Here is an 18,434-nt window from a genome sequence, read left to right as displayed (position 1 = left end):
CCTCTATCCTGTAGTATTAAAGCTATCACATCCAGGCTCAACATGGCAAGTGCAGAGGCCTTCGCTACCTGGGCACAGACTCTTCCAACATCTTTACAACATGCTAAGGCCTCTCTATCTCCCAGCCCTTAGCATTAACATTTAGCAGCATTTCTCTAATATGGTTTATTCTGAACAATAATGAAAACATCTGTCTACTCTAGCAGGATATAAAATTTAGAGCCAAAAGGGACCTTAGAAGTCGTCCCATCTGACCTCCTCATTTTACAGATGAGGAAACTGAGGCAGTTAGAGGTTAAGGGACTTGCCCAGGGTCACACAGCTAGGAATTATCTATCTGCAGGAAGGGGGTTTGAACTTGGATCTTTCTAGCTCTTAAACCAGCGCTCTATCCACTATACCACTCTACCTCTAGTAAAGTCGCTTCATTTGTTTCACTGTTTTTATATCTGAGATGTGGCCTTCAGTACTTGAGATGATGTTCAGGTACTCTGTGTGAGATGCTGAGGGGCCCAACCTTCCATGAAAGGAAAGAAGCTGTGTGCCACAGGAGAAAGCTCCTATCTGGAGCTTAAGGTTCCCATGTACAACTCAGTCCCTAAGGCCTGAATGGATTTTATTCATTCCCTCCTAAGCAGATGTCAGGAGGTTTCCAAGGGATGCCGTCTCCATCCTTAGCTATGGGCATCCTGGGAAAGGGGAGAGCTGAGCAGCAATGGAGGAGGGAGGGGTCCTTATGCCTCTCTTCTCAGAAGGCATGAAAAAAATCTTGTGGAGCTGGAGGAAGATGAGATAACATTCCTCCCCCGCCCCCCGCTCCTCCAAAGGATGAAAAGGAAAACAGAACCCCAGATAACAATCTGACAGACCCAATGGGAATGACTGGCTTTGGCTACAAGAGTGAAGACAGAGGCGGAGCTTCAGTGATCAAGACGGGGCCACAGTCCTGGCAGGCCTCCAGTCCTCAGGCTTTGTGGCTTGGCAGCCCACTGGGGCACCATCCCACCACTGCCCATCACTGCCTCCCAGAGGACGCCATGATGGAAAACCATAGACCCATTCCAAATGAGTTACAGGTTAGAGAAGTCATCCAGGACTTGGTACCTGGACAGCCCACTCTCATTTACGGGGTCCAGGAAAATGTTGAGTCTTTTTTAAAACTCTTTGAGACTTCTTTCCTAAGTGGAAGAGGGCCCTATTTTTTGGTCACCTCTCTATACAGATTCATTTTAATATCCACTCCCTGGGGTAACCAAGGAAGGCACTCCAAGTGATCTCGATTAGCTTCTAATTTGAACACAGCACCGATACTACACACACAATTTAATGAACAACCACATCCTCCTGTTCTTCCATGCTGTAGGCTTCTCAGGCTTTTTTCACTCCAATAGACGCCATCTTGTTGGAAAACAGTGAGTAAACATATGGCCAGATTTTGTTGGTCTCTGTCCCAGAGAAGGAGTGTAGGATACCTCGGGTCCTGAAAGACAGAGTTCACAACAAAACAAAGGTACATTTAGGTTTACTTTCAAAAATGACGCTCTTACACCTTCCCTTGGCTGGAGGAATGGAAAACTATGGTTAAGAAATGTTGATGAGTTGGGTTGGTTTTCCTGAATTGTTTTGGGGAGTTTTAACATCATTTGTTCCAAGGCAAGGCTCTCTAGGAAGGGGAGAGGAGGATGTATTTGATATGAAAGAAACATAAAAACATTTTGAAAAGAAAATTATATTACTGTAGAGCTCAGGTCTTTAGGATAGAAAACCCCAACACAAACAAGGCCACTATGCTGGCCATGCATTCTTTAAAGTCAATTCAACTCAATTCAATAGAGAGATATTAAGTTTTTACTAGATGCCAGGCATTATGCTGAGGGGTGGGGACATGAAACCAACCAGTCTCTGCTCACCTTCTTTTGTTTGTTCATTCATTCAACAAGCTAACCTCATTGAAGATGCATTTATTAAGTACCACCTCTGGGCTAGGCACTGGGCTAGGTGTTAGTCTGGATACAAAGACTGAGTGAGTCCAAAGGGTTTCCATTACAGACCTGAGTTCAAATCCTGACTGCCACTTACTAACAATCTGACCACAGGTCAGTCACTTAATCTCTATGGATTTTAGTTTCCTCATTTGTAAAATCAGGGGATTGGGCTGGATGACTCTAAGATACCATGATCCTAAGTAAATACCAAGGAGAGGTCAGAGGAGTGGGACCAGACCTCCGCTTTTGCTGATATATACAGACATTCAAGATAAGGAAGCAGCCTCCAAATCCAGAGCTTTCCAGAAAGCTCTGGAGTAAGGCACTAAGATGACCCTGATGGGAGTTAATCTTTATTTCATTCCCTAGAGACACACAGATTCCAGAAGCCCACTCTCCCTACTTAATGGAGACCCTGAGCAGGAAGCAGCCAGGCACAGGAGGAAAGCATGCTCCCACCACTTCATCATTTTTCCCATTTATAAAACAAAGTGTTAGCAGAGTAGATTTCTAAGATGCCTTGATTCTGTGGCTCTAAGAATGGGAGAGCTGGAGGGTGGCTGGGAAGTCACAATCCTTGTCACTTAAAAAGAAAATGGGAACAAGCCTAGTTTTAACGCTGGATAAGACCAAGTTTATGGTGATAGCTACAGAAAAGTAACTCAAAAAGGAGCTGTTGTTGTCAGTCATGTTTAACTCTTCATGACCCCATTTGGAGTTTTCTCAGCACAGACACTGAAGCAGTTTGAAATTTCCTTCTCCAGCTCATTTCACAGATGAAGAAACTGAGGCAAACAGGGTTAAGTGACTTGCCCAGGGTCACACAGCTAGCGTGTGTCCGAGGCCAGACTTGAACTCTGGTCTTCCTGACTCCCGGTTTGGCACTCTATCACTGTGCCATCTAGCTGCCAAGCTCAATGGCTACTCTATACTTTCATTTAACCCTTCCAACTACACAAAGTTTTGAATACTCTGAATTTAAAAGAAAGATGTAGGTTTATAGTGATCGGGATTAGGAGACAGGAGAGCTAGAAGTTAATATAAAATTAATTTGTCTATTTTTACCTATTTCTTTTCATTTGTATTTGAATTCTGGACTTTAAGAAACTGAAAGGGAATATGGTAAAAGAATAAAAATAGCCCTGGATTCAAATCCTGCCTCTAACACTTACGAACCTGTGACCTTGGGAAAATCCTATGTCTCTGAGCCTCAGTACCCTCATCTGTAGAAATGAACGCCCCCACCCCCACCTGTGGCACCTTCCTCCCGTCTGGTCCTCCCTCCCATGTCAGACGTGAGGAAACTGAGGACCAGAGAGGTTACATGATAGGCCCAAGGTCACTGAGGCAGGAAAAGAAGCCAAGCCGAGACCTGAATTCAAGTTCCCTCATTCTAAACCCACTGCTTCTGAGAAGACAGAATCTTTGGAAAGGTCTTCACAAACCCTGACAAACTAAATGAATGTGCTATTACTAACTATTATTGTCAATTTCACATTTCCCTGCCTGGCAACTCAATTCAATAACCATTTATGAAGTGCCCACTATGTGCTAGGCACTTGCTAGGTGCCAAGCAAAGCCTTTGTCAGCTTCTCAGGTACATCTCTGGCTGTGGGAGGAGCTCCAACTGGCACCTTTACTGATCTGACCATTGTGCTGCACCCTTCCCAGAGTTCACTCCTCTCTGGAGGAGATGGAGATGCCTAGGAACAGAAACACTCACTTGTACAATTCTATAACGGGCTTTGCAACCTCCTTGTACTGTCTCAGCTTGGCAGCAACAGCCTCGGGTTTGTCATCCTCTTGCTGGATCAAGGGCTCACCAGTGATGTCATCGATTCCCTGGAAATGCAAGAAAAAGCAGGTGAAAGGTACCTGGCTCCACTCTGCGTATCCAGCACATTGGCAACACACTTGGGGATGGGGGAGGGAGGTGGAGCATAGGGTAGGAAGCTGGGGATCAGCACTGCTGCCCACTCAAGCGCTCTCTGAACCTCACGTTCCAGGGACTCTGATAAACAGGACTCATGGTTCATAGCTTAGTATAACCAAGGCAGTGCCAGATAGAAACTCTCCATCCCAGGTGCCATGTTTTAGGCAGTAAGGTGGGGAGGCAACAGGAGCTGGGCAACTTCCAATTCATTCCATAAACAAGCACTAAGTGCTGATCATATCCCAGGGACTTCGCTGCATGTAGAGAATACAAAGATACAAAGATAAAATAAACAGAAAACAAGCCTTGTGCTCAAGGGCATTGTTCTGGTGGGAAATGGTGAAGCTAGATGGGTTTGCTGTATGAAAACTAGAAACAGAAGAAGGAACAGGGGCTGTCTAGCCTAGGGAAGGGCACAAGATGAGAGCTGTCCTTCAGAAGACTTGCCAGCAGGACGAGGGGCGTGCTTGACCCCTCGGGCAGAATTAGGAGCAATAAGTGGAGGCTGAGGCTGGAAATGTCCCAAGGTATGATGACTGCCTCAGGAGAGGGCAGGTTTGCCCTCAGTGGATCTCTTCAAGCAAAGACTGGGTGGCCACTTACTAGGGATACTGTATATTTTTCTGTAATTCAGTGTACCCCAAACCTTGCAAAACTGGAAGGGCTAAAAACAATTGTAGGGTCCCTCTAATTTATTCTTCTGTCCCCAGAGACTCTCGGTGACACAATGGGTAGAGTGTTGGACTTGAAGGCAGGAAGACCTGAGTGTGAATCCCACCTCAGACACCCACGCACCATCTTTCAGCTTAGTAGAAACTTCACTTTTGTCTCCTAATTTGTATCTAGCAAAAACATCAAGATGAATACAATTGCATTTTTCCAAAAGTACATAGTGGTTTTAGTCCCTGGACGAGGATCTCACATTGAGAATATCACAGTAACAATAAGTAAAAAAAATAAAAATAGCTAGCATTTTTATAGTGCCTACTGCATGCCAGGCTCTGTGCTTAGTGCTTACTTGTTCCTCACGACAACCCTGGGAGGCAGATACTATCATTTTACAATTGAGGACATGGAGACAAACAGTAGTGAAAAGATCCGTCCAAGGTCACACAGCTACTCAGTGTCTGAGGTCCCATTTCAACTTAGGTCTTTCTGATTCCAGGTCTAGCATTCTATCCACTGGAGACCCAGCTGCCAAAAGTTAGGTTCCTACTTATAATAATATTATTATTACTTATTTCTAAAGTCTGCATGATTCTACGTACTCTATCCCCCCTTCCCCCACTGATACTGCTGAAAAGGAAGGAGGTCCTGAAGGACCAGGGGCCATTCTATCTTTTAGGCAGTTTCTTGGGTCACCACGGCCAAATAATTCACCAGCAAGTGATAGATCCTCCTTGCTGTTGCCAAGGCCATCTTCAGGGCCTCCCCAGCACAGGAGAGTTTGGGCTCTGCTGGCAGAGGCCAGGATGAAATCACAAAGAAGCACATTACAGAGAAAAAGGCGTTTAAAATCAAATTTAAGTCATATTCCTGCCCTCTCCCCCTTCTCCAACACTGACCAAGAAGGATAGAGTTCCTTGATGGAGTTCCTACGCTAGGCAAAAATTCTGGGAGTGCTTCCATGTAATGCCAGGCCAGAGAGCAAGAGGAGGTCCAATGCAGCGCTTCTGCTAACTGAATACAGAATCAGGTCCATAGACGCTCTCAGCAGTGACCTGTCATTTTGAGGCATACAAGGACATCCCAAGTTGGACAGCAGAGGACTGCTGATACAGACAAGTTAGGGATAAAGCCAGACCTAACTGCCCACAGAGATAATGCTTTGGCCTTCCACACCAGTGACTCTCGAGGATGCTGGAATTCTCCTTTGAGCCATAAAGTCTTAATCTTTCAGCATGGGACAGAGAGAAGACGCTCAGGACATACATAGAGATTTCAGAGACAAGCAGCTGTGGTCAGCAAAAAGAGACCAGGGGTAAGGAAAGGAAACCAGAAATGACTAAGAAGAAAAAAAATGAAGAGGCCTCTTCAAAGACACAGCCATTTGAATTTCTACCCAAGAAAAGAGTTGATTCCCAGAGGTCTCCTGTCGGTGAGCGACACAAGGTAGTCATGATGTGGAAACTCAAAGGAAAATAATCCCTAAAAAGGTTCAGGTTTTAGGGAGAATCATGCCCTGGCAGATGGAAGGAAATCGAAGAGTAAAAAATCACAGAAAAGAAACTCAACAAGGTTACAGATATTACCAAGGAAGGCAAACTTGAGGGAAAAATGAAACATGCTAAAAACAAGACCAATGAGACCGAGAAGGGCTCCAAAAAGATGGAGCAGGGGTGTTAAATAACAATAATAATACTTTTCCAAAGGTAGAGCAAGGGACAGAGAAGGGGGGGAGGAGGGGAGAGAGAAAGTCAAAGAGAATATGGTGATGGCCATAAGAGACACGGGAGCAAAGCAGGGAGAACCTCCACCGTATGCTTTGATTTTTCCAGTTGTGTCTGACTCTCCATGACCCCCTTTGGGGTATTCTTGGCAGAGACGCTGGGCTGGTTTGCCATTTCCTCCTCCAGCTCATTTTCAGATAAGGAAACTGAGGTAAATGGTGAAATGACTTGCCCTCGCACATAGTAAGTGTCTAAGGCCAGATTTGAACCCAAGAAGATGAGTCCAGGCATGGTAATTTATCTGCTGCACCACTTAGGTGCCCCTCTATTATCCTCTCTCCCTCTCTCTATATACATATATATATATATGTATGTGTGTATATACATATATGTATAACATATACACATACAGTATACATATAATTATACTCTATCTGTAGTACATACATAAAATAAGAGTATAATTTACTCTATTATACTCTACTACAATTTCAAAGCAGCTCAGGGTGCTAAATGGCATTCTAGTTCATCAATAAACGTCAAGTACCTACTTTAGGTGGCCATTGTACTAAGTGTGTGGGACACAAAAAGAGGCAAACGTCCCTGCCCAAAAGGGGCTTACAATCAAATGATCTCAGTATTTCAAGAGACAAATACAGGGTCAGGCTAAATGGCAGCTACTTGAAACAATCTTCTAAGAAGCAATATGGCGCCATGTTAAAAGTAGACCCTGAAGCTGTCAGACCTGGGTCCAATACCCACGTGACCTCGCCAAATCAGTTACTTGCCCTGAGGATCAGTTTCTTCATTTGTAAAAGGAGAGGTATAGACTAAATAGCCTGCTTACCTGCTTACCACAGCCTCAGTCTCCTCTTCTGTGTATGGTGAGGTTGACTTTAGCCCAATGATTCTCAAAGTACACAGACAGATGGTGCCCACCTCCCTTACCTGCACTTGAGGGGGGTTGAACTCCATGTTGTAGACCCTCCCGCTTGGTGGATGAATCCACCTCCGGCTGAGACGGTCTTTGAGTGTTTCAAAAGGAATATTCAAGCTGATCACTAGATCTGGCTGACATATCTTGTCCAGGGCTTCAGCCTGAGTTAACGTCCGAGGAAAGCCTAAACACAAAAGCCAGACACCAAAAAATGAGAATAAGCATTTATCTAGTGCCTACTATGTGCCAGGAACTGAAGAAGTGAGTATTTACAGATGTTGTACTTGATCTTCATAAAACCCTTGTGAAGTAAGTGCTATTACCCCCCCCCCCCCCCCCCATTTTAAAGATGAAAAACTGGAGCAGACAGAAATGAAATGACTTGCCTGGGTTCATACAGATGGTAAATGTCCAAGGCTAGATTTGAACTCAGGTCCTCTCAACTTCAGGCCCAGTACTTTGTGTATGGAGCCATCCCCAGCTACCTCTTAAAAAGCAAGATGTAAGAGCTCTGTGCCAGGGTGGAAACAGTAGGGAGCTCATACACTACCCATAGAAGCCTGGAAACTCATTGGCAATGTGCGGTGCAGAGGGAGGAGAGTCATGTCCAGAGGCAGCAGGACCGTGGTCCAATTGGGGGGAGGAGGACAAGATGCCCTCCACGATCCATTTCAACTCTAAATCCACAAATGATGAATGTGAGAAAGGTACTGGAGAAAGCGCTGGGCCTGGGGTCAGAAAGATATGAGTTCAAATCCTGTCTTTAATTACTAGTAGTGAGACCCTGGGCAAGTGACATAACCTCTGCCTCAGTTTCCTCATCTGTGAAATGGGGATAATAACAGCACCAGCCTCCCAGGCTTGCTGTAAAATGCTTTAGTAGTGTCTAGTGCATAATTAGCACTATATAGATATTAGCTATTATTATTACTATTGTTAAATGGTCAATCATTATTACATAAATTATTAATAAATTTTAATATTCATGATGATTTTAGTCCAAATTATACCTAAGTGGAAATATTTTTAACTCATCTACAAATCGCCGTTTGACTTCATGGAACAGTGGACCAGACTCGGAGTACGGAGTCCAAGTTCAAATGTGGACATATTCTGGCTGTTTTCTTAGCTTTGGATTTGGAATCCTCTAAGCTCTAAACAGATGATCTTGTCACTCCTAATGAGGAAAAATCCACTCGCTCCCACAGCTCATTCCTCTTCCAGGGACCTTGACTTTGGGTGGTTTAGCCTTATATCCAGCAGATAGCTGTCTCTTGGCAACTTCTACTCCCTGTCAGGGGCTCTGCCTTCTTGGCCAGGTAGAACCAGGTTATCACTCTTCTGTAATACCTGCAGGCAACCATGGACTCCTAAATCAAGACAAACAGCCCTGCTTCCTTTGATAATTCTTCAACCCTCTCCCCTCCCCCAATGCCTTCCAGCACCTCTGTCAGGAGGTAGAAAGCATGCGCCACTACGGATTCATTGATTGGTGTTCTTAAGGCTTTCAATTCGATTGGCGCTGTTTAAATTGTTCTTTCTCAGTCCCCCTTAATCTTAGTGCCTTCCCTCTGAGATTTACTCCAGATTATCTTGTCTATATCTTGTCTGTGGAGGTAGCTAGTTGGCAAAGTGGATACAGTGCCGGTCCTGGAGTCAGGAAGACTCGAGTTCAAATTCAGCCTCAGTTATTACTAGCTGTGCATTAAGGGTCTGGGGGCAAGTCATTCAACTCCTGTTTGCCTAAAAGTCCTTTTTGGATCATTGCTTTGTCATGGAGGACGGACTTGTGTAGCTCAATGAAACAATGAACTATGCCATATAGGGTTATCCAAGATGGACAGGTCCCCCACCCCCACAAGGTTATTCTCCAGAGAAGGAAGTAGCAAACCACTCCAGTATCTTTGCCAAGAAAATCCCATGGCACAAAAACAGAATCCCTCTCTTTCAAAATCCTTATAATCCCAGGCACTAGCTCCTTTTCCATTAAAATATCCTTGATCCCCTTAACAGGTAATGATCCCACCTTCATCTAGCTTCACAGCACTGCTTATAGCTTACACTTCTGAAACAAGACAATTGGACTAGATCTGTGCCCATCTTTCAGATTGTAATTCAAATATAACCTGATTTTAAAAATAGCAGACAGGGTTTCCAAATCCTTAAGTGGGGGAAGGCATAAAGGACCTCAGAAAGTAAAGATATAGCAGAGGAATCACTGTCTAATGAACTTAAACAATAGTGAGGCACATTTCTATCACAGTCCAAGCAAAATCCTTTGCTCCCCATGAAGCCGTGCAGTGCTGGCACAAGTATTCTCACGTCTATTTTAAAGATGAGGAAAGTGAAGCTCCGAGATGCTGAGTTCTCTGCCCAGGGTCACACAGCTGAGATGCCTCGAAAGTCAAATGAATTCACACCTGGACTCTATTTTTTTTTCTAATTTATTTATTTTCAGTTTTTCCAATAGTCACTTTCATAAAATTTTCTCCCCATTTCTCCCCTCTGCCCACCACAAGACAGCATGTATTATGATTACCCCTTCCCTCAATCTGCCCTCCCTTCTATCACACCCCTTCCTTCCCTTATCTGTATCTCTTCTATTTTCTTGGAGGACAAGATAGATTTTTATAACCCATTACCCATATTTCTTATTTCCCAGTTGCATGTAAAAACAATTTTTAACATTCATTTTCAAAACTTTGAGTTCCAATTTCTCTCCCTTCCTCCTTCCCCATCCAACTGCACTGAGAAGGCAGGCAATTTGATATATGGGAAAGACTTCCATAAAAGCCATGCTGTGAAAGACTAACTGTATTTCCTTCCATCCTATCCTGCCCCTCATTTATTCTATTCTCTCTTTTGACCCTATCCCTCCTCAAAAGTATTTACTTCTAATTACCTGCTCCTCCCATTTGTGCTCCCTTCTATCATCCTCCACTCCCCACTTATCCCCTTCTCCCTTACTTTCCTATAGTGTAAGATAGATTTTCATAGCAAATTAAGTACTCATGTTATTCCTTCCTTAAGTCAAATGTGATGACAGTAAGGTTCATTTTTTTCCCTCTCATCTCCTCTCTCTTCCCTTCCATTGAAAACAGGTTTTTTTTTTGTCTCTTTTATGTGAGGGATAATTTGCCCCATTCCATTTTTCCCTTTCTCCCAATATACTCCTCTTTCAGTTAATTTTATTTTTTTAGATATCATTCCTTCCTATTCAACTGTGCTCTCTGTCTATATGTATATAATCCCTCCAACTACCCTAGTACTGAGAAAAGTTTCAAGAGTTATAAATATTATCTTTCTATGTAGGAATGTAAATAGTTCAACTTTAGTAAGTCCCTTATGATTTCTCTTTCTTGTTTACTTTTTCATGCTTCTCTTGATTCTTGTGTTTGAAAATCACATTTTCTATTCAGCTCTGGTCTTTTCATCAAGAATGTTTGAAAGTCCTCTACTTCATTTAATGACCATTTTCCCCCCTGAAGTATTATACTCAGTTTTGCTGGGTAGGTGATTCGTGGCTTTAATCCTAGTTCCTTTGACTTCTGGAATATTATATTCCAAGCCCTGTGAACCCTTAATGTAGAAGTTGCTAGATCTTGTGTTGTCCTGATTGTATTTCCACAATACTCAAATTGTTTTTTTTCTGACTGCTTACAATATTTTCTCCTTGACCTGGGGGCTCTGGAATTTGGCTACAATATTCCTAGGAGTTTTCCTTTTGGGATCTCTTTCAGGAGGTGCTCAGTTGATTCTTTCAATATTTATTTTACCCTCTGGTTCTAGAATATCAGGGCAGTTTTCCTTGATAAGTTCTTGAAAGATGATGTCTAGGTTCTTTTTTTGATCATAGCTTTCAGAGAGTCCTATAATTTTTAAATTGTCTCTCTTGGATCTATTTTTCCAGGTCAGTTGTTGTTCCAATGAGATGTTTCACATTATCTTCTATTTTTTCATTCCTTTGGTTTTGTTTTATAATTTCTTGATTTTTCATAAAGTCATTAGCTTCCATCTGCTCCATTCTAATCTTTAAGGAATTATTTTCTTCAGTGAGTTTTTGGTTCTCCTTTTTCATCTGGCCCATTCTGCTTTTTAGGGCATTCTTCTCCTCATTGGCTTTTTGGACCTCTTTTGCCATTTGGGTTAGTCTATTTTTAAAGGTGTTATTTTCTTCAGCATTTTTGGGGGTCTTCTTTAGCAAGTAGTTGACTCATTTTTCATAATTTTCTCTCATTTCTCTTTCCAGTTTTTTCTGTACTTCTCTTACTTGATTTTCAAAATCCTTTCTGAGCTCTTCCATGACCTGAGACCAATTCCTGTTTTTCTTGGAGGCTTTGGATGGAAGAGCTTTGACTTTGTTGTCTTCTGTTTGCATATTTTGGTCTTCCTTGTCACCAAAGTAAGATTCTATAGTCTGATTCTTTTTTCAGTTTTTGCTCATTTCCCCAGCCATGTACTTGACTTTTGAGCTCTTTATCAAGGTAGATCACTGCTTCCAGTGGGGGTAGGGGGTGTACTGTCAGTTGCTGGATTCCCCCACAATCTATGGGCTCAGAGCTGCAGAAACAGTCGCTGCCTCTGCCCCTGCTGCTGCTGTGGCTGCCACAGGTTCCTCTCCCCCCTTTCCCCTGTCACCATAGGGCTGGACCACTCCACTCTTTTCCACTGACCCTCCAATTTTTCCTTGGTGTTTTGGGGTCCTGAAGTCTGGAAACTACCACAGGTTAGAGATTCGGTCTCCCCAAGGCTCACTCAGGTCCTATCTGTGCTGGCAAGGCCCACACTGGACTGTGCCCTGCCTCCTGGGTGGCATGATAGACACTTCCTGGAAACCTTCCAGGCTGTTTTGGGCTGGAGATTTGCTTCACTCCGTCATTCTGTGGGTTCTGCAGCTCCAGAATTTCTTACAGGTATTTGACTGGGCTTGGGGGCACAGCTCTTGAAACTCTGTGCTGTTACTCTGCCATCTTGGCTCTGCCCCCCTCACACCCGGATTCTGCTAAGCCTGTGGATTCTCCAGAGTCCTTTCACATATCCTAAATGAAGAAACTCCATGCAAGGAAGCCCCAGGGTTTACTTCTCACTCAGAACATCATTTCAATAAGTAATAAATTCTTAAGCACCTGTTTTGTACCAAGCAAGATGAAATACTCCCTGCCAGGAGAAGTGTACATTCTATCAATCAATCACGGGCATGTGGCTCTTTTTGTGTCCCCAGCATTTAGTACAGGGCCTGAATCACAGTAGGTATGTAATAAATGTCTATTGATTAATTATTGAGCACTTGCTGCTCACCACTAGGTGCTAGACTCAAAAATGTCAACATGAAAAGTTCCTGCCCTCAAGTTTTATTAATCAATGAAAAATTTACTAAGAGCTTACTATGTATCAGGCACTGGAGTCCTAAGACCATAGGGAACATAGGATCATCTCTTCACAGCTGGCCACATCCAGTCTAATGCCTTCACTTCACAGGAGATAGTCTCTGTCCCCAAGGAACTTGTACTCTACCAAGGAAATTAACTACACATACTTCAATGATCACAAATCAACTCTTTAAAGGAATTTTGAAATCTCTAAGCCTGAGATGGCCAGAATTCTTTCAGTAATAGAATAGTTTCTGTTTTCCTAAGCGTGGAAGGAGTAATTACAATTTCCTCTTTGTCTTCAGGCAAGGTTTCCTTGTTTAGCGTAAGACCCTTCTGAGTGGCAGGGGAAGGGGCTCTCATGAATCTGTTTACCAGGCTTCGTTCTGTTTATTTTTCAGCTTCATGCTTTCTGGGTGCCACCTCTGAACTATTCTGGAGACAATCACCCAGTTAACTTTGGACTTTCAGAAGCTTGTCTCCTTCCCCCTCTCCCAGTCCATCCACTTCCTTATCCAAATATCCCCTGTCCCAAATTCTAATAGCGACTGTATGTCCCCTGTTTATTTTGTAATATTCCTCACCCCAGGTCCCCCTGTTACCATGGAAACTGGATTGCAGTTCTATGGATACATTTCATTAATGCACTTTAAATCTTACTTAGGAAACCAGCTAGAATGGGGTTTCTGGAGTGAAAGTGCACAAAGTGAGACCCACTAATCAATGAGGAAGGATGGGGAGATGTTTTCTCCCCAGGCCACCAATTAAAAAGTTTCTGACTCCCAGAATTTCAGAGTTGGAAGGGACGCCATTGGTCACTTGATCCAACCCTTATGTGAAGCAGGACTCATCTGGCAACATCCTCGCATGGTCATCCAGGCTAATGTGAAGACTATCCCTAAGGGAGAATGCAGCACTTCCACAGCTCAGTTCTGGACACAAGTCCAAGCCTAAATGGGTCTTTTTACAGCTCCTCCCTCCTCCTCCCCAAAGATTTTACCTCCTAGGACCAAGTGGAACAAACCTTCTTCCATTTGGAAAGTGTACAAACATCATCTTGTCCTCTCCCCTGCCCTCCTCGAGACACAATTCATTTGATCAATGTCCTTCCCTAATGTGTTGGCCAAGAAGTCAATAAACATCTATTAAGCACCTACTATGTGCTGGGTACTGTGCTAAGCACCATGGTGCCCAGATGTGGTCTAACTAGGGGAAAACAGGACAATCACCTCCTAGTCCCTAGTCCTTGACACTATGCCCTCCTATAGCTGAAATTCTGGTCTTCCTGCTGCCACATCACAGCTACAGAGTAAATCTTCATGTCCCAAACTGACTGAACACCTCAGGAATGACCTTCAGTACTGAAACAAGGAAGTGGTCTGAAAATGGTCCTGTGATGCCATATGGAGAGAGACCAGAAAGTTCAGTGAGTACCAAGCTGATGTCCAAATGTCACACAGGGAGATTCGGTCACCATCCATCCATTCCTTCAATACAACTAGGGGCTAGGTGCTAGAGGTGTAAACACAAAATGAAAACCGATTCTACCCCCAAGGAATTTCCATTCTGCTCCAGAGAAACAACATACCCAGAGATAAGTGAAATATATACAAAGTAAATTTTGTGAGGTAGGGACGGAGCCAAGAAAGGCCTCAGGACAGGGGTGGGGGTCTCTGGAAAGCTCATGCATTGGCATGGAAGGAGACAGGAGATGGCATGCTGTGGTCAGACTAGCTTGCCTACCTTCCCAGTGATCACGCATCACTCCCTCCTCATGGGCTTTCTGGTCCTATCTCCATATCTTGACCCTGGTTGTCCCCTATGACTGCAAATCCTCTTCTCTCACTTCTGCATTTTAGATTCACTAACTTCCTTCAAGACTAAATTCAAACGCTGTCTCTGACAAGAGATATTTTCTGATCTCCCCGCCTCCCATGACATTCTCTCTTTCTCTCCATATGTATGTATACATATACATGTATTCAATGTATGTATATGTATATATGTGTGTGTATACATGTGTGTGTGTGTGTATTTTATATGCCCACATATGCACATATTGTCTCCCCCAGAGAAAGTAAGCTCTCTGGGGACGTGAAATGCCTTTGTCTTTCTTTATATCTCTAGAGCCCGACACAGTGTCTGCCACACACAAGGCCTTTGATCCTGAAAGACTGAAACACAGTGTGAGTGATGTGGAACACTATGGAATAAACCTAAAAAATCTAATTTGAAGCAGGTTGTGAAAGGCTTTAGATACCATCTAAAAGAAGTCCCATTTTTAACCTTTAAGTAATAGGGAGCCACCTGGGCTCTTTAGTTCCGGAAATTTTTTTTCTCCATATCCCAGAATCAGATCCTCTGCTCTCAGGAATACATCTTTGAAACTCCCACATAGCTGAGACCACTGAATAATTAATATTTACATCAATATAAAGTTTGTTGAACTGAATGTCATCTTTGACCCCACTCTTTCCTTTAGCATATCCAACCTCTCACCAAGAAAGAGTTCCCACCTCACCAGTTCTCCCATGAGTTTCCTCCTCTCAATTCCCAATGCTGCCCCTCTATTTTGGGCCCTTATCCTCTCTCGTTTGGACTACTGCAACCACCATCTAAAAATCTCTCTGCTTCCAGTGGCCTTGGTGGTTTACTACACAGAGTAAAAAGTAGTGGTTACAGAATCAGAGGTCCTGGGTTTGAATTCTGCTTGTGATATGTAGGACCATGAACCAGTCACTTAAGTCGAAGGTCTCAGTTTCCTTGTCAGCAAAAAGAAGGGGAGGGGGGTTAGTTGACCTCTGAGATACCTTCTAACTCTCAATCTAAATCTTAATACTCTATATAAATGCGTATGAAATCATGTTTAAGTCAATATCTCATCATCACCTCAAATGCAAAGATACTCTTTCCAAGCAAATTCAGACATTATCTCGTTTATGGAATCACTGCTCAAGGTCCAGCCCCCTCCTCCATGGCACCATCTACAATCTCCCCAGCTTGAAGTTATTTCTCCAACATTTGATTAGAAGCTTCTTGAGGGCTAGTTCTTTTGCCTCTTTGTATCTCCAGAGCTTAGCACAGTGTCTAGCACACAGAAGGCACTTAACAAATGTTCACTGATTGACTGATCTTACATCATTGCCCATTGTATTCCTGCTAGGCACATACCATAGTCTGTCCTCTACGTAGATTCTTCCTATACAACTCTCTCCATCTCTTCTTCCCTGAGTGGCACCATGCCATGGAGAGAGCACTGGTCTTCAGAGTCAGAAGATCGACATATAAGACCAACTCTACCACTAGCTGGTATGTGACTTCACCTTTTCTAGACCCTAGTTTTTTCACAAACAGGCAGACATGACTGAAACAACTGAACTACAACAAATGTGCCAGGCACTGTGTGGGGTAGACAAAGATAAAGAACTTGCTGCCCATAAGCTTCCACTGGATCGAGGGGCAGAAATAAAAACAAATGAATAAGGAAATAAAGCATATATACTAATTCATATGAAGTAACTGAAAGAGAGAAGGGAGGGCAGGAGAAGATAAGGGAGATTCCCCTCCTAACTGAAAGAAAGATTTCAGGCTGCGTGGTGTCCAGGTGGGCTTTGAAGCAATGTCAGAGATGACACAGATACCTTGATTGCTGTGACTCTGGTAGCAATAGGTTAAGGTCAAATCCCAATTTTAATGAATTCAGCAAAAATAAATGTTTAACCCTAAATTTCAAGCTTTGAAGACATAAATTTGAACTTGGACAAGATGGGGAGAATGATCATAAGAATTGTGGCTATGGAAGATGTAATAGAGAATAAAGGGAAAGATTCCACAGAGAGTGGGAAGGGTCATCGCAGTAAGACAGTGCCGTGATCAGCCGCCATGTTGAGGCCTCAAATCCCTATGGCTGCCCATACTAGGGACTCGATTCACATGTGAGTATGATGTTAAACTCTGGGTACACATACACACAGCTAGTACGTATCAGAGGAAGAATTCAAACCCAAATCTTTCCTCACTCCCAAAGCCAGCCCTTGTGTGTCAGACTAAGGAGCTTAAGATTTAAATGCTGGGAATCCACCACCCAGGGCCTGACCATGTCAGTGACATGACTGGACCTGTATAACATTAGGAAGATTAATCTGGCACCTGTGCCTAGAATGGTTTGGGATCCTAGATCTAGATAATGAGGTCACATTTTGGAAAAACACAAATAACTCATCATTTGAAGGCATCAGGCAAATGTATTTTCTGGGGGTGAAGAGTAAACTGGAGAGATTCTTTGGTTGGCTTCCATTAATCAAGAAATAACATTAAGGTAGGCTTTTAAGAGCTCCGTAAATGAAGATAGGAGAGCTTTGGTTGAACTGCCTGTCTGGAAAGGACATAGCCTCAAGGTAGAATAAGGACTCATTCATTACATTGAGCAAACATTTAGTAATCACCTGCCAAAAGTTTCCAAACTCTCATGTGCTAGGTGACACATCAGAAGATAAAGTCCAGGGTCTGTAATTAAGGATCTTCAAGGTATTATAATCTCCTATCTATCCTCTTCCCAGTAACATGGAGAGTAAAGAAGTAGAGGCATTCTCATTTTATAAAAGAAAAAAGAGTGAGACATGATTGAAAAATGACTAAACAACAAAATTCTAAGGATATTGACAAAAAACACAAGGAGTCCTAATGGGGCCTGGAAACTACTTCATTAAGGAAAGATTAGGGGAAAAGAGAAAGGTTGGCCAAACTAAGACTGCTTCAGCTGGATAAGAACAGACCCAAGGAGGGTCACAAGGAACAAGGAATTAGCCTTCTTCTACACAGAAAAACAATCAATATATGGAATTTACAGGCTCATTTTAAATCAATTGCTAACATCCCTTTTAGTTGTGACTCTGTCCAAAAGTCATTCTCCTTGCCCAAGACAACAAAAGCAAAATATCCATTGGCTGAGTTCTACTTTCTCTCTAGCTTTTCTGAGCATTGTTACCCTCCCCCACAGCAGCCCTACTTACCCCTCTGATTCTCCTCTTTACTACAGCTTGAAAATATCTGTTGTCCTTAGCTTCCCCCCTCCACCCACCGTCAGTTCAATCCAAACTTTAGCATGCCCAGCCTTCATCTTGCAGTATATGCTACATACCATGCTATGGCCTTGTACTTGTCCCCTGTCCTTTGTTTTTTGGTATTGACAGTGCCTATCACATAGTGATCACTTAGCAAAAGCTTGTCCGATGGGTGGCCCTTTCTATCTTTCATATGGATCTGTTTGAAAATACACCTTGGTTAGCAAGTTCCCTAAGCATCTGCACCAGTTCCTGTAAACAAACTCCATCCTCTTTCTCCATCACAACTAAAATCTGAAGATCATGGAGAAACGTTCTTGACAGACTGCTTGGGATCCCTCCTAGTCTGCCACCCCTAGCCCCATTTAGTCTAATGGATCCTACCAACTTTCTTCTGAATATGTCAAAATTGACCCTGTCAAAGTCTGGTCAATGTGTCAGATGATACTTCAACTTTCCCCTTCCTCTCAACCCCAAATTTCAAGATAGGGCAGCTGGTCATTTCCTCTCAATGTTCTCATGACTTCTGCTTCAGCAACCAGCTCCTTCTGACAGACAGGAGTCCAGTTTTTTCTTGTTCATTTTTCTGCCTTTTATTAAGGATTGCCAAAAATGTGTAACTCATGGAATCATAGATTCATATGGTCAGAGCTAGAAGGGATTTTATTTTTTTAATTAATTTATTTTTAGTTTTCAACATTCACTTCCACAAGATTTCGAGTTCCAAATTTTGTCCCCATCTCTCCCCTCCCCCACC

General features: G+C 43.1%; 1 protein-coding gene across 4 annotated transcripts in view; it reads right to left on the bottom strand.

Moving 5' to 3' along the window:
- Positions 1 to 1,271: 1,271 nt before the first annotated feature.
- The window catches only part of AK4 (adenylate kinase 4), an 88,879-nt gene continuing 71,716 nt past the window's right edge, over positions 1,272 to 18,434 (bottom strand). For all 4 annotated transcript variants that reach the window (XM_072649747.1, XM_072649746.1, XM_072649749.1 and 1 more), the window contains 3 exons: positions 7,257 to 7,429; positions 3,709 to 3,827; positions 1,272 to 1,480 (listed from right to left, as the gene is read on the bottom strand). In XM_072649747.1, the coding sequence (XP_072505848.1) occupies positions 1,369 to 1,480; positions 3,709 to 3,827; positions 7,257 to 7,429 (404 nt within the window). In that variant the 3' untranslated portion in view covers positions 1,272 to 1,368. The remainder of the gene's footprint in view (positions 1,481 to 3,708; positions 3,828 to 7,256; positions 7,430 to 18,434) is intronic.

This window comes from Notamacropus eugenii, chromosome 2 (genome assembly GCF_028372415.1).
Source record: "Notamacropus eugenii isolate mMacEug1 chromosome 2, mMacEug1.pri_v2, whole genome shotgun sequence".
Classification (NCBI taxonomy): Eukaryota; Metazoa; Chordata; class Mammalia; order Diprotodontia; family Macropodidae; genus Notamacropus; species Notamacropus eugenii.
Note: the sequence above shows the minus strand (reverse complement) of the source record. Positions and strands in the feature narration are given on the sequence as shown.